Source organism: Phyllobates terribilis, unplaced genomic scaffold (assembly GCF_046119375.1).
Source record: "Phyllobates terribilis strain yellow unplaced genomic scaffold, ASM4611937v1 Scaffold_200__1_contigs__length_3551848, whole genome shotgun sequence".
Lineage (NCBI taxonomy): Eukaryota > Metazoa > Chordata > Amphibia > Anura > Dendrobatidae > Phyllobates > Phyllobates terribilis.
In genome coordinates this window covers 1,017,782-1,041,092 of record NW_027362960.1, presented here as the reverse complement: position 1 = coordinate 1,041,092, position 23,311 = coordinate 1,017,782, and the positions used below count along the sequence as shown (strand labels likewise).

Below are 23,311 nucleotides of genomic sequence, written 5' to 3'. Positions count from 1 at the left end.
AATGCTGCAGAAATTTTCTGCTTCATTTCTGCATCGTGTGCACACAGCCTAATTGTATCGTGCTAGCCAGTAGCTAGAAAAATATTAAGATTTGAGAGCCCTCAGTGGTTGATACCTTTTAATGGCTAACTGAAAAGATGGTAAATTGCAAGCTTTCAAGACTACTCAGGTCTCTTCATCACGCATACTATAACACAATCTGAAGAGTCACATATTCATACACAGCAGGGCACAGGAATAATGCAGTAGATAAGACAAGTGATATGAAGCAGAACTATCAGTATTGGAGAGGGAGAAGCAGTTGTGGCCGTAAATATTGACACAGCTCATACATAAGGAGTGTGAACGTTTTATTGTCCTGTGATTGAGGTCTGGTCCATGATTGTGATGCTCCCAAAATGGTCTGAGGAGCACATTCCTTAGTTGATGTACAAAGACATAAATACATGCGATATACATACATTCATTGCTGCTCTGAGTGTGTGAAAGACTAAGATGTAGTCTTTCCCAGATGTGGGAACGACTAAGTGAACACAGAGGGAAGAGGGAAAGGGAGCCCAGACACTAGGGAAAGGGGGAAGTGGAGATCTCCTAGTCTGGTCACCCTGTCTCAACTACCATCACTATATTGGCTCCTCGCTAATTGCCGAACACGTGCCTCACCCTGGCTTTCCCTGGCGTATGGATAAGGCTAGGGAAGGGAGGAGATGAGCACTAGTCGATCTCACTAAACTCTATAGACAACAAGGGTAAACAAACAGGGGGGAAATTGCTTAGCTTTAGATGAAGTCTAGACAAATGTGCACTTGGCCTCAAGCTCCAGAGATGACACAGTACTTCTCTTGCTAAGCCTTCACAAGTAGAAATGAATATAGCTGGCACCTCCCTCTCAGACACACCAGGTATTTATACACCCAGACCAGAGAGCCAATTAGCTAGAGGGAGGTAGCCGCTAGGTCTTAGAGACAGCCTCTCATCTAAGATGTCTGTAATGCCAAACATAGAGATCTCCTGCAACCAACTGCAGGGCGACTACCTGTCACCTCTGATACACCCGTGACAGTAGGTCAAAGATTGTCATAAGATTGTACTCCCAAATTTTTTTGTCTCTCTGAGATTTGAAGTTACATTTTAATACAAGTAATTTCATGTCCACGATGCTGTGATCAGGGATAAAAAATGTTTGGCCACAGGTAGCTCTATTCTTTTTTCTTTTATTGGGTGGCGATGAGAATTCATCCTTGTTCTAAATTTTTGCCCTGTCTTCCCTACACACAGACCCCCAGCTGGACATTTGGTACATATAATTAAGTACACTATATTAGATGTAATGCAGCTGAAAGCACCTGGGATCTCGTGGTGCTGATGCGGGTTGGGAATCTTTATCTGGTCAGTGGTCATTATAAATAGACAGGTTTTACATTTTTCTGGCTGCAGGGAAAAGTTCCTGTAGCTGTTGGAGAGGACTGCCTAAATCACAGAAGTGGGGAGTCTGGAAATATAGATTGTTGTAATTTCCATGCAGCTCCCATTAGCACCTCCAGATTTGGATTTTAGGTGACTACGAGAGGCACCCGGTTGCTTTCTTGTTTAGTTTTGAAATCTAGAAGATGATTCCTTGATATTCTGGTGGCTCTTGCAATCTGGTTTTCAATTCTTGTTTGGTGGTAGCCCTGGTTCAAAAAGGTGTTTCTGAGGCCACCAAGGTGTTTGCCTCTGTCCATAGCGTTGGAACATATCCAATTGTATCGGATGGCCTGGCTGTAGCCAATAGAGGTTATGTGTTTTGTATGGAAACGGACCCATTTAAGGGATGTTGGATGGTCAACTGGCTTCTGGTACATGGACGTCTCTATTTCATTGCTCTGTAACTTAATGATGGCGTCCAAAAAGTTCATTTCAGTACAGAAGTAGTTGAGTGTTAAGTTGATGGTGGGATTAAATTGATTAAAGTGTTCAAGGAACTTCTTTAGCTGTTGCTCAGATTATGTCCAGATGATTAAACTATCGTCAATGTAACGGTAGTAGGCCAGAGGCCTGATGTGACATGAGGACAAGAAGTCACATTCAAGCTTGGTCATGAAAATTAAGATACTGTTAAGCCATTATACTTCCTATTTCTGTATCAGTCTCCTGTAGATATATGTGGTTATCAAATTCAAAGTAATCGTGGGTGAGGATGAATTTTGTAAGTTTCACCAAAAAGGTGAAACTATCCTCTCCATCCGTTTGCCTTCTCTTCCATCAACTTTTCCTTCTTCCACAATTAGGTTTCTGGGAAATTATACTTTTTATTCCTTTTATTTTTGATTCTTCTTAGCTTGACTTCTTTGCCCTATATGAATGTGTTTTAGTTTCTCACCCAGAGTTTTTGTATCTTACTTCACACTTTCCTTTTCCCTTGTTGACAGTGTGTTGTGGCCTCCCCTCTGGTTCCTCGGGAGGTACAAGAAACCCCTCAATGGCCTATTACGGAGTTAGATCCGAGGTGGTGTTTTAAGTTGGGCAGCTAGGGTCTTTTTAGTCTATACAGAGACCAGTTGGGTGTAGTTGCGGCGTTTTCCCGTGTGGGTTCTCCGGTGGCTATCAAAATGCGCTTTCTGGTTAAAACATTTTCCACATTCTGAACATGAAAATGGCTTCTCCCCTGTGTGAGTTCTTTGATGTCTGACAAGATCTGATTTCCTTGTAAAACATTTTCCACATTCTGAACATGAAAATGGCTTCTCCCCTGTGTGAATTCTGTGGTGTATAACAACTTCTGATTCATGGTTAAAACATTTCCCACATTCTGAACATGAAAAAGGCTTCTTTCCTGTGTGAGTTCTCTGATGTTTGACAAGATTTGATTTCTTTGCAAAACATTTCCCACATTCTGAACATGAAAATGGCTTCTCCCCTGTGTGAGTTCTCTGATGTGCAATAAGATTTGATTTATTTGCAAAACATTTCTCACATTCTGAACATGAAAAAGGCTTATCCCTTATGTGAGTTCTCTGATGTTTGACAAGATTTGATTTCCTTGTAAAACATTTTCCACATTCTGAACATGAAAATGGCTTCTCCCCTGTGTGGGTCCTTTGGTGTATTACAACATCTGATTCATGGGTAAAACATTTCCCACATTCTGAACATGAAAAAGGCTTCTCCCCTGTGTGAGTTCTCTGATGTTTGATAAGATGTGATTTCTCTGTAAAACATTTCCCACATTCTGAACATGAAAATGGCTTCTCCCCTGTGTGAGTGCTCTGATGTTTGATAAGATTTGACTTCTTTGCAAAACATTTCCCACATTCTAAACATGAAAATGGTTTCTCCCCTGTGTGAGTTCTCTGATGTTTGTTCAGATCTGATTTCCCTGTAAAACATTTTCCACATTCTGAACAGAAAAAAGGCTTCTCCCCTGTGTGAGTTCTCTGATGTACGATAATATTTGATTTCCTTGTAAAACATTTTCCACATTCTGAACAGGAAAAAGGCTTCTCCCCTGTGTGAGTTCTCAGATGTTGGGTTAGCCTTGATTTCTCTTTAAAACATTTCCGACATTCTGAACATGAAAATGGTTTCCCCCCTGTGTGACTTCTCTGGTGACTAACAAGATCTGATTTCCGGTTAAAACATTTCCCCTGCTTGAAACAAAAAAATCTATTCTCTGCTGTGTACGTTTTTTGAGGTTTAAGAAAAGACTTTTTGAGAAGACTATTTCCATATTCTGAACGTGAAAATGGCTTTGTTGCTTTAGGTGCAGTTTGTTTCTTAATGCCTCTTTTGTGACTATGATTTTCCTTAGTAGTCAGTAATGAATCAGAAGACAGGACCTGTTTTAAAGAATCAGATGACAGATCTTTGCTGTGAAGGGATGATGGTAAATCTGGAGTAATGGCATTCACTTCAATTGTATCCTGTGGTATCTCAAGATCATCGGATTTAAAAATTGAAGATGTCAGCTGTCCCTCTGATCTCCTGGCACAGTCATCTGCCAAGAATAAAACCAATTATTATTTTTGAATAAAATATCCTTGAGTTTTATATTTTTGAGCATTTCTACTTAAAGTGTCTGTAGAAATGGCAAGTTATGTAAAAACATTGAAAGATTTACCAAGACAATGACAGTTCACAGTCTAATAGAAAACCCCATAGGATTAACCAGTACAGCGTGGTGTCCAACTGTTTGCTCATTCTGGATCCCAAATATGGAATAAAAAGCCACCAAATGATGTTATGTAGGTGAAAATAATACCAATAAAAACTTCCACTCATCTTACAATAAACAAGTCCCCACTCAGGTCTATCATCTGTCAGTGGAAAAACAGAAGTTTCCACATTATTAGGGTCTCAAAGGCTCTTGAAAAGCAACATGGCTTCCATAAACCAATCCAGCAATATCCACTCTCCCAAAGTCAAATCTCCCCCTCACTTCTGAGCCTTGCAGTGCGCCCAAACCACATTTAGCATCCATGTATTTGGCATTACTATAATGAGAAGAACTCACTTAATTTACGGTGTGTGTCCCCTGGAGCACAATCTGGGCACTATGTGTTGGGCAATAAAATAGTATATTTGCAATTTTCACGCTCCAACATCCACTGCGTGCTAATTTCCGGAAAGTGGTTTTGCAGTCAAAATAGTCACTACTCCTATAGATTAATTCACTGAGGGTTATAATATTCAAAATTGAGTCACTTTATGAGAATTTCTACTGCTCTGGTTTTCTGCCATTTTGTCATATTAGGGCTTCTACAAATGGTGTGACCCATCTCCTCTGAGATCCGCTGCTGCGACGTCTGCTTCTTTCACCATACCTGTCCTCATTCATTCTGCAGAGAATCTGACTTTAAGGTGTATGTAATCAAATGCCCATGTTGTCTACTATTCGTAGGGGAAACTACTCAACACATCAGGGACCATATTGCCAGCCATAAATCCACGATTCATTGCGGCAAAACCTTGTTACCACTATCCCATCATTTCTCCAGCGCCAGGCATGCAGTATCACAACTCAGGTTCCAGGTGATCGAACAAGTACCCAGACGAGGTGGTAACCATATTAAACTCCTTAAACAACGGGAGTGGTTCTGGATACACACCCTCCAGACACTGACAGAGGGTCTCAACCATGAAATAGATTGGCTAACCTGATCATCTTTTTTTCAGACACACTAGATCAGCTCTACAACCTCTCCTATTCCTCCTCTCCAGGTGAGTTCCAGAAACCCCCTTCCCGTCTCCCCTGGCTTCCCCCTCCTATCTCCGTCTCCACCCCTTCCCCTCACCCTCTTACACACAGCTCCCATATATCATTCTAGCAAACCTAATTACATACAAGGGGCATGGCCTCACACTATTTAGTTTCATACAGGACTCCATACATTCCTTACACCCCCCTCCATTATTCCTTTCATCCACAGCACCAATTGACCAAACCAGCACAATTTTATTCCCCCACCCAGATCAACCTCACTTTTGCCCCTCATCGATACACCATGATGACAACATAACAGAACTGAGTATGTATAATAATTCACTAGCGCAGGAATAAGGCTGGAGATATACTAATGAGATACTAAAACATTTGTATATTTTATCGGTTTAAAATGGATTACACCACGAAAGTGCCATAATAAGCACTTTTCTCTCCAAGTCATCCCTGGACTGTTTCCAGAGGTAATTGATTTAATTAAAAGTTACAATTCCTAATAAAATTATATGTTCTTTATTCTAACCTATTTTACCTTACCTATATTGTTTCTTTGATTCTCCAAGTCACCGGACCAAAAAGACCACTTGGACAATAGTAACTCGCTTCCTAAAAAGCTATTTACCAACATCCTCTTTTTCTTCCCGGTAGGTGTGGTACCACCAAACCCTTACCTGTAGACATGATTTTGGAATTAACAAATTTTCAATATTTTAGCTTTCTCTACCACCGAGAAAATACACCAACACAGAGGACCACTAACCATCCTTCCTTCCTCACCAGCAGGTAAGATCGGTTACTCCTCAATCAGACCTGCTATCTTCACACCACATTCTAAACCATTTGTCTTCTAATTAGGAAAGAAACTACTAAACCTCAACCGGACAAATCATCTGAAATACAGGAGGAAAATTACTATCCCACCACTCTTCCCTTCTTTTTTAGACCGTATCTCCGACAGGCTATATTTTATCCTATTTATACCCCTGATTTTACTTTTGTAATGTATTTTAAACCAATACTAATACATTTGTATATTTTATCTCATTAGTATATCTCCAGTCTTATTCCAGCGCTAGTGAATTATTATACATACTTTGTACATTCATTTTCCCTGACAGTGTGAGGATACTGTCCCACTTGCAGCAGGAATAATAGGCCTACCTGCCAGCGCTACTCCTCTCTAAAAAAAATTAACATAACAGAACTATCGCATATAGCCTAAAGTGCATGCTCAGGCTTCACCAGACGCCATGGATGTGCTACACATGTGACACGGCCATACGGGAGGACAGGTCCGCCCCAACAGACCCACTCTCCCTGCCACATCACCTGCCTGTGACGCAACTTCCAGGGGGGGTCGAGTTTGAGCGCATGCACTTACGGTCTGGCGGTAATCGCGGAAACATACATAAACCCTCCAACCGCAACTAGAGACTGATGCACAAGATGAAGGTGCGGGAGCGCCTGTTCACAGCTCCATTAAAGGTACCCACCCAGCACATTTTGAGCAGTCAGGCAAGCCACCTGGCCACATGCCTCTATACTGATCTGTTTGGAGACCTGTACTCCCTATATGTCTCTGCCCTGTTACTTAATAAGCTTTATTACTTATCTGAGTGGGGACCTATATTCCTCATATGTCTCTGCCCCGTACCTAACATAACTTTATACTCATCTATTTGGTGACCTATTTTCCTTGTCTCTGCCCTGATACCTAACTTCTTTACCACCTAAGCTCTATCATTCTTCTCCTTGGCCCTCCTCCGGCTCCTTTGCTCCTCCACTTAATCATTAATCTTTTTGCTTCCATTGTCCCATATTTTTACCAATGACTTACCATGCGGCCAGAATATCAGCAATACTTATCTGCAGGACGGATGTCCTAGAAGCCGCTGAAGATTGTCGCACAATTACAAGTAAATTCATGATGAGCATAGGAAAGGCTCATGTATATAATTTCAGTATATATGTAAATATGTACAGTACAGACCAAAAGTTTGGACACACCTTCTCATTTAAAGATTTTTCTGTATTTTCATGATTATGAAAATTGTACATTCACACTGAAGGCATCAAAACTATGAATTAACACATGTGGAATTATATACTTAACAAAAAAGTGTGAAACAACTGAAAATATGTCTTATATTCTAGGTTCTTCAAAGTAACCACCTTTTGCTTTGATGACAGCTTTGCACACTCTTTGCATTCTCTTGATGAGCTTCAAGAGGTAGTTACCAGAAATGGTTTTCACTTCACAGGTGTGCCCTGTCAGGTAAAACCAGATTTACCCCGTTTTAGCTGTCAGCTCTGTCAAGACTGCTGACATAGTTGAAATTGTCTCTCACGCTGATCATACCCACACACGTGTTGACAGCGTGGGAGAGGCCGATAGTGGCATATGCTAGCCGCATCTGATATCTAAATCGGCAGAAAGAGTGTTGGATCTCCTGCACAACCAGGAGATCGTGACTTAGTTGGATGGCTTGCTTCTCCTGCTGACCGTCAATTCTTGTGCGGACAGCGTGAGAGAGACGGTCAGTGGCATAGCTGAGCTGCTTGTGCTCTTAAGCTGGCTAAGTCTGTTATATTGCCGGAGTTATTTCACTGCCGACAGCACTACTGGAGATGCGAGTGGAATTATTAAGGATCCATTACACAGATTGTGTGACAGGTGCAATAGTGTGCCCTGATAACCTCTGTACAAGGGCTCATTACACTTATATCTATCAGACCGGCCACACTTTTGAAGTCACTTTATAATATGGGGAGTGTATCCAACGGGCTAGGAGAATTTTTTACTATTGAATTCACACTGGCAAATTGAGCCTTTATTTAATAAAATCTCTCCTGGCTGAGGACACTATCATAATTCAGCACACCCTTGATATAATCTATGGCATTCATTTTGTAAGCATAAACCCAGCCATCAATTCTAAGGGACATTGGCTAGGGGCTTATTTTATTAATAATTTGATTCACCGTCTGACTCTATCAGTAATTTAGTGGATCATGACTCCATTTATATAATCATGATCCATGATACATCCCTAATGGGATGTATGATTTACCAGGTTTTAATATTATTATTTAACAAAGAATTTCACTTTTACTCACACCCTTTTCCCTTTCCTAATTGTTTACTTGTAATATGGTGGTGTTCACCTTTGTGAGTACTGTCTGATGAGATCAGACAATACTTTGACTATAGAATTGCAGCCTTGCAGCGCTGGGGTCCTGGGTTCAAATCCCACCAATGACAAAAAATGAGTTTGTATGTTCTCCCTGTGTTTGCGTGGGTTTCCTCCAGGTTGTCCGGTTTCCTCCCACACTCCAAAGACATCCTGATAGGGAATTTAGATTGTCAGCCCTAATGAGAACAGTGCCGATAAGGTCTGTAAAGCGCTGTGGAATTAATGACGGTATATAAGCGAGTAAAATAAATAAATAAGCTGGAAAATAATTAGTAAGGTCCATTTGTTTCCTATTATCCTTTGTGAAGAATTCCAAAGTTATCACCACATAAAGTGACACACGTCAGATTTGAAAAATAGGGCCTGATTAGGAACAGAAAACTGGCTGCGGAGTGAGAAGGAACCTGTGAAAAAAAAAAAAATTCTATGTTACATCCCCAACAACAACCTATGTATAAGGGGAGAACTCCAACACTAAAATGGAGTTGCACTCATTTATGGTGGAGCCATTGGAGCTACTATGAGTCCTAACCAGAAGAGTAGAGAAAGTATTAGTGCCCCCATTTCAGGAGAGATTGTGCAGGAATCTGAACTCCTTAGGATGACAACATAATGGAATTTATGACGTGGAGTGAATCCATGAAACCAGGGCTGGAGCCAACACATCTCCTGCAGGCGGGAATAAATGTATATTACAGCCATCAGCCACGCACAGCTTAGAGATATATCATGGCACAGGTGTAATTTTTTTTATGTAGTTTATCACAATCCTGTATGAAGTTAGTTGGTTTTAAAATAAAGTGTAAAGTCAGGATAAAGGGAAACTCTGCTGTTATTGTACAGAAATTCACACTTGGCCTCACTGCACATTTAATGTTGTCGATCATAAAAGTGAAGTTTGGCCAGAAAGACTGGACCTGGTCTTGTAGGAACCATATGAGAACATTCAGCGGCACAGAAGGGAGAGAAGGTAGATTCATCCAATAAGATATCAGGGATCTAGGAAGGAACAGCATCATTACCCTCCACTTTCTCTTACAGGCCCATCAGAATATTTTTCTTCAAGTGATTTTCTAACTTGTCAGCATATTCTACGTACGCTGTCACCTGGGCAGGTAACGGTCAGCATCTTCTAATTCCAGGGGGTAGGTGGATCTTTCAGATTGTAAGTTCCATAGAAAAGAGCTTTCACAATTTCCCCAAGTAATTAGAACATTTTTCATATGGAGGCGAATGTTATGCTCTAGTGGCAAAATGGCGATCACACGATTGTGATATGGCCAGACTACATCACCGATAAAGCAGCCATAGCTGGTGACAGAGAAGAATCTGTGACTTCTCTGCATTTAGTGGTCACTACTCACCTGGGTAGTCATATGTAGGAATCTCCTCTTTACACCGCTCATCACCCCATACATATGTCTCTGTAGTATTAATATGGGTCAGATCTTCACCCTGAAACAAATATTGTAAAAGTCACAGACAGATGGAGAAATCACATCTATGATCAGCTCTAATCCTGCCATCTCCACCGTCCTCATTACACAAATATAAAACATATAATACTGGTGGATAAAACAAGACTGAACACAAGACCTTCACAGCCATCTACACATCATAGGGGAGATCTCATGACACCTTCTCTCCATCTACCTGATGATCCTGAGGAACATTAGGATCTTCTTGTTTACAGTCCTGTGGAAGAAGAGGACGGGGACATCTCTCTGGTGTTGTCCTCTTACTGGATAGATCTGGAGGAAACACATACAGGGACTGAATTCATTCTTTACATACAGATAATTATAGGCCGTGTGTATTTAGTCCTGTCTATTACCTGGTGATGTGAGGGGCTGGGGAACCTCCATCATGATGTCCTTGTACAGATCTTTGTGTCCTTCTAAATACTCCCACTCCTCCATGGAGAAATAGACAGCGACATCCTGACACCTTATAGGAACCTGACACATACAATGATACCGTCATCCCCCCAATCCCTTAATAGTGTTACTGTATAATGTCCCAGCATTCCCAGCAGTGTCACCTCTCCAGTCAGCAGCTCAATCATCTTATAGGTGAGTTCTACGATCTTCTGGTCATTGATGTCCTCATGTATCAAGGCTTGAGATGGAGGCCCTGTGATTGGGCTTAGGGGTCTTCCCCATCCCTCAGACACAGGATCCTGACAGCGCTCACTAGAGGTCTTCTTCACTACTGTGTAATCCTGGTTATGGAGAGACACATTAATAAATCTCACTATAGACATTTCCAGAGTCCTCACCTCTCCAGTTCTGTCCATCTGTTATTCCCATAGATAAGAATGATGTAATGTGAAGTCATCAGAATCTCTCACCTCTCCAGTAAGCCGGAAGATGATCTCTAGGGTGAGGTGTAATATCCTCTCCGCCATCTTGTCTCTGTCCATATCCATCCTTGATGGGTGATTCACAAAAATTCTGTCAATATAGAAGATGTCCACTGAGAGGATCTGATATTGTAGTGACCTAAATAGGAAGACAATGAGACGATGGAACATCATAAAGAATTCCGTGTAATAATACAATTACTGGACACAATAAGGGAAATATATCAGGAGATAGAAGGTGTAGATGTTGTATTCTCTAGTCTTGTATGAATTTGAACATAAGTTGAATTGCAGAAAAAGACATCTCCTCCATGCTCCCAATCACTGGCTAAGTTGACCACTGCTTAGCCAACTGATTAGCGGTAGCTGTAATCACAAGTGCGCAGGAAATACAGAGACTGGTGGGGGACCCAAGCAGCAATGGTATTCTTATTAGTTTACAACATTCTGCTTTTACCCTGTCATGTATTAATGAAACCTATATATTTTAGGCCACAGACAACAAGCAGTTTCTTCCTCGGAGTCTGCAGCTGAATAAGTTTCTCATAGACTTATCTTCCATAACGCTAATTCTTGTATCATTTACTGACATTGGAATCGGCATTAGCAATACTGCAGGAGATATTCATTACACGTGACACGAGAAATAACTACTTCATGATGAGGACGACATCATCTACTATAACTCCAGAAACATATTTGGCCAGAGTCCTTCACTGATTACATCACCACTAGTCATCTATATGAAAGTTTTCCATCTTTCCCCAGCTGTAATCTTTTTATCAAATTTAGATCTCATGTATAAAAGTTTGCTTGTAAGAACACCAACACAGGAGTGGTTTAATGCTAATGTCTCCATGTACGGTGTTTTTTTTTTCTGGATAGGTCATAGAAAATATTAAAAATCTCTGAAGTTAATAGCCTCCCTCCTTCCCTCTGTCATTTGCAATCTGAGCTGACACTCTTAGGTGGAAGATTGTACAAATTACACTGGTCAACAAATTGTAACTTTTTTTCTGTTTCCTGTTTTAAAACATGTTGTCCATGTATTTTGAGGCGCTGATTTCAGAAATGTAAATCAGAATTTCTGTAGCATGTACCATTCCCGAGATCTTTTAATTTTACGATTATGATTAGGACAGTACGTAGTTCATAATAAATTGGCACTTATATTAAACTTTTTATTTCAGAAGTGTATTTTTTGTAGAAATAACCAATGGAATTCATAATATGGACTCTCTTTATTATAATATACAGCACTTAAGTCCTGTCCAATCATGCACTGCATTAGTTGTGCACTCTCAGGCACGTCCAGACACAACTGTCAGACTTTGGTCTATTTCCAAGTAGCATTATATAATAACAGCAGTAACGACGCTGTAATCTTCATGAGTTTCTTCTGTTTTGAGAAAATTTCATAAAGGAGCAAAACTGTTTAATAAGTAATGAGTTGTAGAATATCGCGTCAATGTCGCAATAGTAATGAGCTCTTTTGTTATATATGTGGAGATTATACCCTTAAAGCCCAGAAAAGGAGTATAACTACAGTTGTTAAGAAGGCATAGGAGTTATATTTTGGATGCAAAATTGGTGACCAAGACAGAGCAAGGGCTACTCATATATGCTGCTCATCTTGCGCTACGAGTTTGAGGTCTTGGCTGAAGGGTGTGCGACCATCGATGCCATTTAACATTCCAATGATCTGGAGGGATCAGAAGGACCATATAACCGATTGTTACTTCTGCACGATGAATGTATCCGGTTTTTCCTTCTAAGAACAGGAGGTCTATTGAATATCCCAACCTTGCTTCTGCAATTTGACCAGTGGCGCACGATGAAAGTCTGCCAGTTCCAAAACCACCGCCGGTGTGGAGAATAGAAGAGGGCGATGAAATGATGGTTGATTCATTAGAGATGGAACCTGCTGCTGATTCAGATTTCGAACCATCAATATCAACTGCTCCACGTTTAATATCTCAAGCAAGACTCAACGATCTGGTCAGAGATTTGGGTTTATCAAAGAGTCAGGCAGAACTACTTGGATCAAGGTTGCAAGGGTGGCATCTGTTGCAGCCAGGTACAGAAATTTCAGTATTTTGCAGTCGTCATGAAGATTTAACCAAATATTTCAGTCAACCTGACTGTCTCACTTTTTGCAGTGATAATACTGGATTGTTTTCTGTCCTTGGAGTTGACCATGACCCAAGGGAATGGCGACTGTTCATTGATTCATTGGCCTTAAGTTTTAAGGCTGTCTTGCTACACAATGGTAATGTCTACTCTTCGATACCTATCGGACATGTCGATCAGTATGAAGGAGACCTATGAGAATATGCAGATGCACATTCAATACTCAAGGTACAAATGGAATATATGTGGTGATCTCAAGGTAGTTGCAATTTTATTAGGTTTACAGATGGGATACACTAAGTACTGTTGTTTCCTTTGGGAATGGGACAGTAGCGCAAGAGACTCGCAATATATCAGGAAGGACTGGCCACTACGCAATAAATTTATTCCAGGGCAGAAGAATGTTAAACACGAACCATTAATAGATGAAAAGATGATATTCCTTCCACCTTTGCACATCAAAATGGGATTAATGAAGAACTTTGTCAAAGCAATGAACAAGCAAACTGAAGTCTTTGCTTACTTGTGACAGAAGTTTCCATGCATCAGTGATGCCAAGATAAAAGAGGGTGTTTTCATTGGCCCACAAATCCGAGAGCTAGTAAATGATAGTAAGGCTAAGTGCCCACGATGCAGAAACGCTGCATATTTTTTCCACATCTCCCTGGCAGGAAAAAAGCATGTGTTTTTTAAATGCGTTTTTCCTGCCAGGTAGAAGCGTTTGTCAAGCGTTTTTGCATGCATTTCCGCATGCGGGTTATCAAGCTCGTTTCCAAGCGATTTTAGCATCACTTGGAAAAGTGCTTGACAACTTGATCACGCTATATAAATCCATGCAACCGGCATGGATTTATATAGTGTGACCAAGTAATAGTAAAAAAAAAAAAGAATAAGAATGGTAAAAAATAAAAAATAAAGATTATACTTACCTTCCGATGGCCCCCGGTCTCCTCAGCGATGCGACCGGTGTGTTGGACGGCTCGCGATGGTCTAAAAGGACCTTCCATGAGCCGCCCAACACACCGGACGCATCGCTGAGGAGACCGGGGGCCACCGGAAGGCAAGTATAATCTTTATTTTTTATTTTAAATTCTTTTTTACACAGGTACTATGGTACCCGGGTCTGCTTGAAAAACGCATAGTGGGCATGCAGCCTTTCTTTGATGGTCTTCTGCATGGTGCAGAACATGTAGCATGGTCGGCCTTCAAGAATGTCGTTTTCAACTTTCTAGGCAACTACAAGGTGCCAAACTATGCTGAACAGTTTGAAAGTTTTCTTCAGGCTTACAAGTCAATGAAGTGCAACATATCACTTAAAATACATTTCCTTCATTCACACATTGACTTTTTCCCAACAAACCTAGGCACTGTAAGTGATGAACATGGTGAAAGGTTTCATCAAGACATTCCTAGATGGAAAATAGGTACCAGGGGAGGTGGAGGCCCTCGATGCTGGGTGACTATTGTTGGAATCTTGCCTGTGAATTATCGGACAGTGATTATAAAGAAAATCAATGGCAAAACATTTCTAAACTTGATCGCTGTTGCTGACTTTTGAATTCGGAATATCACATGCCACCACAAATTTGACAGTATTCAATGCATACATAATTGCATTTTTCTCAAAAATCTTAAGTGATAGAGCAATTCTGAAGTTATTTCTCAGCATGACAATTCCGATAAGATTCACCCAATATCATGCTGAAAAAAAAGCCTTGCTGAACAGTGTTACCTATAGTGTGAAGTGAACCAGCCTAATCAACATGCAGGCCGTCCCTTGTGAAGTAAGAGGATTAAAGTAGACACCTCACAAGGTTTTCCAGTAAGACAAACAGCTGACAGTCTCCAAGACTTAGACAAGAAACTAATACCAGTAGGAAATTGAATGTGGCCGAACAGTGAATCAGCTTAATTAACATGCAAGAGCTTCTTGTAGGGAAAAGACTATGAGGATGTGTATTGTGCATAGACAAAGAGTGCAGATTAACCTATCTGTTCAGACAGGAAAAGGTCTATCAAGGATAAAAGGGATATCTCACACTCTTTAGAAATAGCCATGGTCACCCAGCATACACATTCCTTTCATCAGCACAGCTTCAGCAGTCAGGATGTCTCCGAATGAAAATATAAAATATTGGAATATACATAAATCCAATATTAATGAGAAATACATTTCCAGCACATGGGCTAGCCAGAGAAAAGGATACATATTTTCTCATAACTGTAGCCCCTCTGCCAATGAGCCATAAATGCACAGTGGACACATAATTGACAACAGCTATGCCATTTTTGGTCTCTAAGTAAAAATAAAATCCTTATGGAAAATATGGTGTCAATCTACAACTTCTGCGATCATCCAGAGAGGCGTTATCACATAAGTTGGGGATTCCATAAAATCATGAAGTGCTGAGACCAGCCCACAACCTGGCCCATGTATGAGAGATACACATCATGTATGCAGGAAACCCCGTTCACAAAATGGCCATTTGAAGTGCTCTCCTTCAGCTAAACTGAATCGTCTCTGCGATCGGTGTAGTAAGTTCTCTTGTTAATCCCTTTTATTTTCTGTAACTGTATATGCTGTAGGTACTGTGGGAGTATTTTATCTAGAGGCTTAATGACCGCAGTCACCGCTACGACCGGGCCTAGCCAATGCTAGCCCCTGTTTCAGCTAGATGTGTGTCCGAGGACACACATTCATACCAACATAGTAATGTAGGTTGAATAAAGACCTAGGTGCATCCAGTTCAACCTTCCTTATCTTTTTATACATCCTACAGTCTTGTTTGCTTTTGCGGCTGCTGCTTGACATTAAGTACTGCTGCTCAGCTTACTTGTACCCAGAATACCCAAGGCCTTCTCCTGTTCTGTAGTCCCAAGTATACTCCCATATAATGTATATGCAGCAATAGAATTACTCCGACCTAGTTGCATTACTCTACATTAAACCTCATCCGCCAAGTGTTTGCCCATTCAGTCATCTTATCCAGATCGTTCTGCAATATCATAATGTCAAGATCAGATTTTAATATTCTACATAGTTTGATGTCGTCAGCAAAAACTGACACTTTACTCTCAATCCCATCCCCAAGGTCATTAATAAAGAGGTTAAAAAGAATCGGTCCTAGTACAGATCACTGCAGCACCCCACTGCTGACTATATCCTAAAATGTAGTATATCCCTCCATGTTTGTCACACAGTCATGGCTTTCATCCAGCTAGGTTTCCGTAATACCCACCACATCATATTCTGTGACCGATATAAGAGTCTCCAGTTCATTCATTTTGTTTGCGAGACTTCTTGCATTTGCCAGCAGACATTTAATATTATTAGCACATTTATTACACTTACTCAGCTCCCTACTTTCCTTGCATATCCCAGCCCCTCCTAGATCCTCATTGACCCCTACTACCTCACTCCCATCTTGTCAGTGTGCCACAATACACGCTGCCGACCAATCAGAGGCCATCAGATGAAGTCAGCGTACACGTGACTAGAGGCGCATGGAAGTGACATCATGCGCTACCGTCGCTTGCACGCTGAAGCCAGCTGCCAGCTCCATAAAAATATGCAGCGCGACAGAGTGAAGGTGAGTATAATGTGTTGTTTTTTTTGTAAAATCAGTGAGTACATGGTACCCTAGGCCATAGTACTACATGCACGACTGTGGGCTGTGCATTACGTTACATGCACGACTGTGGGCTGTGCATTACGCTACATGCACGACTGTGGGCTGTGCATTACGTTACATGCACGACTGTGGGCTGTGCATTACGCTACATGCACGACTGTGGGCTGTGCATTACGCTACATGCACGACTGTGGGCTGTGCATTACGCTACATGCACGACTGTGGGCTGTGCATTACGCTACATGCACGACTGTGGGCTGTGCATTACGCTACATGCACGACTGTGGGCTGTGCATTACGCTACATGCACGACTGTGGGCTGTGCATTACGCTACATGCACGACTGTGGGCTGTGCATTACGCTACATGCACGACTGTGGGCTGTGCATTACGCTACATGCACGACTGTGGGCTGTGCATTACGCTACATGCACGACTGTGGGCTGTGCATTACGCTACATGCACGACTGTGGGCTGTGCATTAAGCTACATGCACGACTGTGGGCTGTGCATTAAGCTACATGCACGACTGTGGGCTGTGCATTACGCTACATGGAGGACTATGGGCTGTGCATTACGCTACATGGAGGACTATGGGCTGTGCATTACGCTACATGGAGGACTATGGGCTGTGCATTACGCTACATGGAGGACTATGGGCTGTGCATTACGCTACATGCACGATTATGGGCTGTGCATTACGCTACATGCACGACTGTGGGCTGTGCATTACGCTACACGGAGGACTATGGGCTGTGCATTACGCTACACGGAGGACTATGGGCTGTGCATTACGCTACACGGAGGACTATGGGCTGTGCATTACGCTACACGGAGGACTATGGGCTGTGCATTACGCTACACGGAGGATTATGGGCTGTGCATTGCGCTACACGCACGCCTATGGGCTGTGCATTGCGCTACACGCACGCCTATGGGCTGTGCATTGCGCTACACGCACGCCTATGGGCTGTGCATTGCGCTACACGCACGCCTATGGGCTGTGCATTGCGCTACACGCACGCCTATGGGCTGTGCATTGCGCTACACGCACGCCTATGGGCTGTGCATTGCGCTACACGCACGCCTATGGGCTGTGCATTGCGCTACACGCACGCCTATGGGCTGTGCATTGCGCTACACGCACGCCTATGGGCTGTGCATTGCGCTACACGCACGCCTATGGGCTGTGCATTGCGCTACACGCACGCCTATGGGCTGTGCATTGCGCTACACGCACGACTATGGGCTGTGCATTGCGCTACACGCACGACTATGGGCTGTGCATTGCGCTACACGCACGACTATGGGCTGTGCATTGCGCTACACGCACGACTATGGGCTGTGCATTGCGCTACACGCACGACTATGGGCTGTGCATTGCGCTACACGCACGACTATGGGCTGTGCATTGCGCTACACGCACGACTATGGGCTGTGCATTGCGCTACACGCACGACTATGGGCTGTGCATTGCGCTACACGCACGACTATGGGCTGTGCATTGCGCTACACGCACGACTATGGGCTGTGCATTGCGCTACACGCACGACTATGGGCTGTGCATTGCGCTACACGCACGACTATGGGCTGTGCATTGCGCTACACGCACGACTATGGGCTGTGCATTGCGCTACACGCACGACTATGGGCTGTGCATTGCGCTACACGCACGACTATGGGCTGTGCATTGCGCTACACGCACGACTATGGGCTGTGCATTGCGCTACACGCACGACTATGGGCTGTGCATTGCGCTACACGCACGACTATGGGCTGTGCATTGCGCTACACGCACGACTATGGGCTGTGCATTGCGCTACACGCACGACTATGGGCTGTGCATTGCGCTACACGCACGACTATGGGCTGTGCATTGCGCTACACGCACGACTATGGGCTGTGCATTGCGCTACACGCACGACTATGGGCTGTGCATTGCGCTACACGCACGACTATGGGCTGTGCATTACGCTACACGCACGACTATGGGCTGTGCATTACGCTACACGCACGACTATGGGCTGTGCATTACGCTACACGCACGACTATGGGCTGTGCATTACGCTACACGCACGACTATGGGCTGTGCATTACGCTACACGCACGACTATGGGCTGTGCATTACGCTACACGCACAACTATGGGCTGTGCATTACGCTACACGCACGACTATGGGCTGTGCATTATACTTCTGCTATGGGGTCCCATGACTTCTAAGTTCGTACCTGGTAAGTATAAGGCTAAGTGCCCAAGATGCAGAAATGCTGCATATTTTTTCCGCTTCTCCCTGGCAGGAAAAAGGCGTGCTGTTTTTACATGCATTTTTCCCGCCAGGTAGAAGAGTTTGTCAAGCGTTCTTCACATGCATTTCTGCATGCAGGTTATCAAGCACTTTTCCAAGCGATTTTAGCATCACTTGGAAAAGTGCTTGACAACTTGTTCACACTATGTAAATCCATGCAACCGGCATGGATAGTAGTGTGACCAAGTTAGTTAAAAAAAAAAAAAGAATAAGAATGGTAAAAAATAAAAAAAGATTATATTTTCCTTCCGATGTACTCCGGTGTTTCGTCTGCTCCGTCCGGTGTCTTGGGCGGCTCGCGGTGGTGTGAAGGACCTGCGATGACGTCATTGAGTGACAGGTCACATGACTCAATAACGTCATGGCAGGTCCTTCACAACAACGCGACCCATACAGCAGACCAGACGGAGGGGAGAAAACACCGGGAGGACATCGGAAGTTAAGTAGAATCTTTTTTTTTTATTTTAAATTCCTTTTTTTTAACAGGTTCTATGGTTCTATGGTCTCCTCTCCTCCAGACCTGGGTACCATCCGCACATTGAACCGTGTGATATCCGCATGTGCAGATGCAGTGATGCGGATGTCACGCGGTCCAATGCAAGTCAATGGCGGCGATTACGGCACATAGCCTTATAGAACATTTTTTTACTATACATTAAACGGGGGATATAAATACCACGATAGGGGACATATCAGGATGAAGTGGGAGGGGAGGGTCAGTCGAAATCTTTGCACCGGGGCCAATCAGACCCTAGTTACGCCACTGATTATACTGTGTGGGGGGGATTATGGCACTGTGGGAACATTATACTGTGTGAGGGCATCATACATACTCCATAAGGGGCATAATGGGGGCATTACACTGTGTGGGGGCATCATACATCCTGCATAAGGGGCAAAATGGGGGCATTACACTGTGGGGCATCATACATGCTGTATAAGGGGCATAATGGGGGCATTACACTGTGGGAGGCATCATACATCCTGCATAAGGGGCATAATGAGGGCATTACACTGTGTGTGGGCATAATGGGGGCATTACACTGTGTGGGGGCATCATACATACTCCATAAGGAGCATAATGGGGGCATTACACTGTGTGGGCGCATCATACATACTGCATAAGGGGCATAATGGGGGCATTACACTGTGGGGCATCATACATCCTGTATAAGGGGCATAATGGGGGCATTACACTGTGGGGGGCATCATACATCCTGCATAAGGGGCATAATGGGGGCATTACACTGTGTGGGGGCATCATACATCCTGCACAAGGGGCATAATGGGGGCATTACACTGTGTGGGGCATCATACATCCTGCATAAGGGGCATAATGGGGGCATTACACTGTGTGGGGGCATCATACATCCTGCATAAGGGGCATAATGGGGACATTACACTGTGTGTGGGCATCATACATCCTGCATAAGGGGCATTACAATGTGTGGGGGCATCATACATCCTGCATAAGGGGCATAATGGGGGCATTACACTGTGGGGTATCATACATACTGCATAAGGGGCATAATGGGGGCATCATACATACTGCATAAGGGGCATAATGGGGGCATTACACTGTGTGGGGGCATCATACATCCTGCATAAGGGGCATAATGGGGACATTACACTGTGGGGGGGTATCATACATACTGCATAAGGGGCATAATGGGGGCATTACACGGTGTGGGGGCATCATACATACTGCATAAGGGGCATAATGGGGGCATTACACTGTGTGGGGGCATCATACATCATGCATAAGGAGCATAATGGGGGCATTACACTGTGTGGGGGCATCATACTTACTGCATAAGGGGCATAATGGGGGCATTACACTGTGGGGCATCATACATACTGCATAAGGGGCATAATGGGGGCATTACACTGTGTGGGGGCATCATACATCGTGTATAAGGGGCATAATGGGGGCATTACACTGTGTGAGGGCATCATACATCCTGCATAAGAGGCATAATGGGAGCATTACAATGTGTGGGGGCATCATACATCCTGCATAAGGGGCATAATGGGGGCATTACACTGTGTGGGGGCATCATGGGGGCATTACACTGTGTGGGGGCATCAAACATACTGCATAAGGGGCATAATGGGGGCATTACACTGTGGGGGCATCATACATCCTGCATAAGGGGCATAATGGGGGTATTACACTGTGTGGGGGGCATCATACATACTGCATAATCGGCATAATGGGGGCATTACACTGTGTGGGGGCATCATACATACGACATAAGGGGCATAATGGGGGCATTACACTGTGTGGCCAGTAAAGGGGTCCTGTACTATGAGAACAATACGTTTCCTCCCTTCCTGTCTCCATAGTTGGGTCGTATGTATCTATTACAGGAAACAGAACAAAAACCTTATGATTCTTATAAAGGGGCAACACAAGACCCCAAAAGAGTCTCGGTGCTGAAGGGGTTAATGCCCCCTGCGCCCAGTAATGGGGGATCTCCACATACCTCCACCTGCAGAGCCGCCACCACATATATGGCTGCTCTGTGCGCACAGGAGCTGTGATGAGGTCACAGGAGGGGAGGAGTCAGGGGTCACGTGATCAGGGGCCTCAGTGGATGCAGGACTCTGCTGTGCTGGTTGTCATGGTGCTGGATGAGCTGAAGTTTATGTGTGGGGTCAGGAGGGGTTTACAGTGTGGATGTAGCAGAGCCGCGTGTGTACGAGGTGTACGGAGCAGAGCCGCGTGTGTACGAGGTGTACGGAGCAGAGCCGCGTGTGTACGAGGTGTACGGAGCAGAGCCGCGTGTGTACGAGGCGTACGGAGCAGAGCCGCGCGTGTACGAGGTGTACGGAGCAGAGCCGCGCGTGTACGAGGCGTACGGAGCAGAGCCGCGCGTGTACGAGGTGTACGGAGCAGAGCCGCGTGTGTACGAGGTGTACGGAGCAGAGCCGCGCGTGTACGAGGTGTACGGAGCAGAGCCGCGCGTGTACGAGGTGTACGGAGCAGAGCCGCGTGTGTACGAGGTGTACGGAGCGGAGCCGCGTGTGTACGAGGCGTACGGAGCGGAGCCGCGTGTGTACGAGGTGTACGGAGCGGAGCCGCGTGTGTACGAGGTGTACGGAGCAGAGCCGCGCGTGTACGAGGTGTACGGAGCAGAGCCGTGTGTGTACGAGGTGTACGGAGCAGAGCCGTGTGTACGAGGTGTACGGAGCGGAGCCGCGTGTGTACGAGGTGTACGGAGTGGAGCCGCGCGTGTACGAGGCGTACGGAGCGGAGCCGCGTGTGTACGAGGTGTACGGAGCAGAGCCGCGTGTGTACGAGGTGTACGGAGCAGAGCCGCGTGTGTACGAGGTGTACGGAGCAGAGCCGCGTGTGTACGAGGTGTACGGAGCAGAGCCGCGTGTGTACGAGGCGTACGGAGCAGAGCCGCGTGTGTACGAGGTGTACGGAGCGGAGCCGCGTGTCTACGAGGCGTACGGAGCGGAGCCGCGTGTGTACGAGGTGTACGGAGCAGAGCCGCGTGTGTACGAGGTGTACGGAGCAGAGCCGTGTGTACGAGGTGTACGGAGCGGAGCCGCGTGTGTACGAGGTGTACGGAGCAGAGCCGCGTGTGTACGAGGTGTACGGAGCAGAGCCGCGTGTGTACGAGGCGTACGGAGCAGAGCCGCGTGTGTACGAGGTGTACGGAGCGGAGCCGCGTGTCTACGAGGCGTACGGAGCGGAGCCGCGTGTGTACGAGGTGTACGGAGCAGAGCCGCGTGTGTACGAGGTGTACGGAGCAGAGCCGTGTGTACGAGGTGTACGGAGCGGAGCCGCGTGTGTACGAGGTGTACGGAGCGGAGCCGCACGTGTACGAGGTGTACGGAGCAGAGCCGTGTGTGTACGAGGTGTACGGAGCAGAGCCGCGTGTGTACGAGGTGTACGGAGCAGAGCCGCGTGTGTACGAGGTGTACGGAGCAGAGCCGCGTGTGTACGAGGTGTACGGAGCAGAGCCGTGTGTACGAGGTGTACGGAGCGGAGCCGCGTGTGTACGAGGTGTACGGAGCGGAGCCGCGCGTGTACGAGGCGTACGGAGCGGAGCCGCGTGTGTACGAGGTGTACGGAGCAGAGCCGTGTGTGTACGAGGTGTACGGAGCGGAGCCGTGTGTGTATGAGGTGTACGGAGCAGAGCCGCGTGTGTACGAGGTGTACGGAGCGGAGCCGCGTGTGTACGAGGTGTACGGAGCAGAGCCGCGCGTGTACAAGGTGTACGGAGCAGAGCCGTGTGTGTACGAGGTGTACGGAGCAGAGCCGTGTGTACGAGGTGTACGGAGCGGAGCCGCGTGTGTACGAGGTGTACGGAGCGGAGCCGCGCGTGTACGAGGCGTACGGAGCGGAGCCGCGTGTGTACGAGGCGTACGGAGCGGAGCCGCGTGTGTACGAGGTGTACGGAGCGGAGCCGCGTGTGTACGAGGTGTACGGAGCGGAGCCGCGTGTGTATGAGGTGTACGGAGCAGAGCCGCGTG

The 23,311-nt window shown here is 45.1% G+C and overlaps 1 protein-coding gene across 1 annotated transcript; it reads right to left on the bottom strand.

Moving 5' to 3' along the window:
- Window positions 1-333: 333 nt before the first annotated feature.
- On the bottom strand, window positions 334-21,385 carry LOC141213616 (uncharacterized). Its single transcript, XM_073665224.1, has 7 exons — window positions 21,310-21,385; window positions 10,745-10,895; window positions 10,436-10,615; window positions 10,229-10,352; window positions 10,048-10,145; window positions 9,759-9,849; window positions 334-3,976 (listed from the first exon to the last, which is right to left on the bottom strand). Exons 1-7 carry the CDS (start codon window positions 21,333-21,335, stop codon window positions 2,526-2,528), a joined length of 2,121 nt encoding a protein of 706 aa, XP_073521325.1. The 5' UTR covers window positions 21,336-21,385; the 3' UTR covers window positions 334-2,525.
- Window positions 21,386-23,311: the final 1,926 nt, after the last annotated feature.

Bases quoted from the DNA above. Each gene is read 5' to 3' on its own strand.
- LOC141213616 (XM_073665224.1), bottom strand. From the start codon at position 21,335: ATGTGGTGGCGGCTCTGCAGGTGGAG. The intron at 10,896-21,309 runs GTATGTGGAGAT...CTTCCTATTTAG, and splicing joins TGGCGGCTCTGCAGGTGGAG to GTCACTACAATATCAGATCC. The intron at 3,977-9,758 runs GTGAGTAGTGAC...TATTCTTGGCAG, and splicing joins TCCTACATATGACTACCCAG to ATGACTGTGCCAGGAGATCA.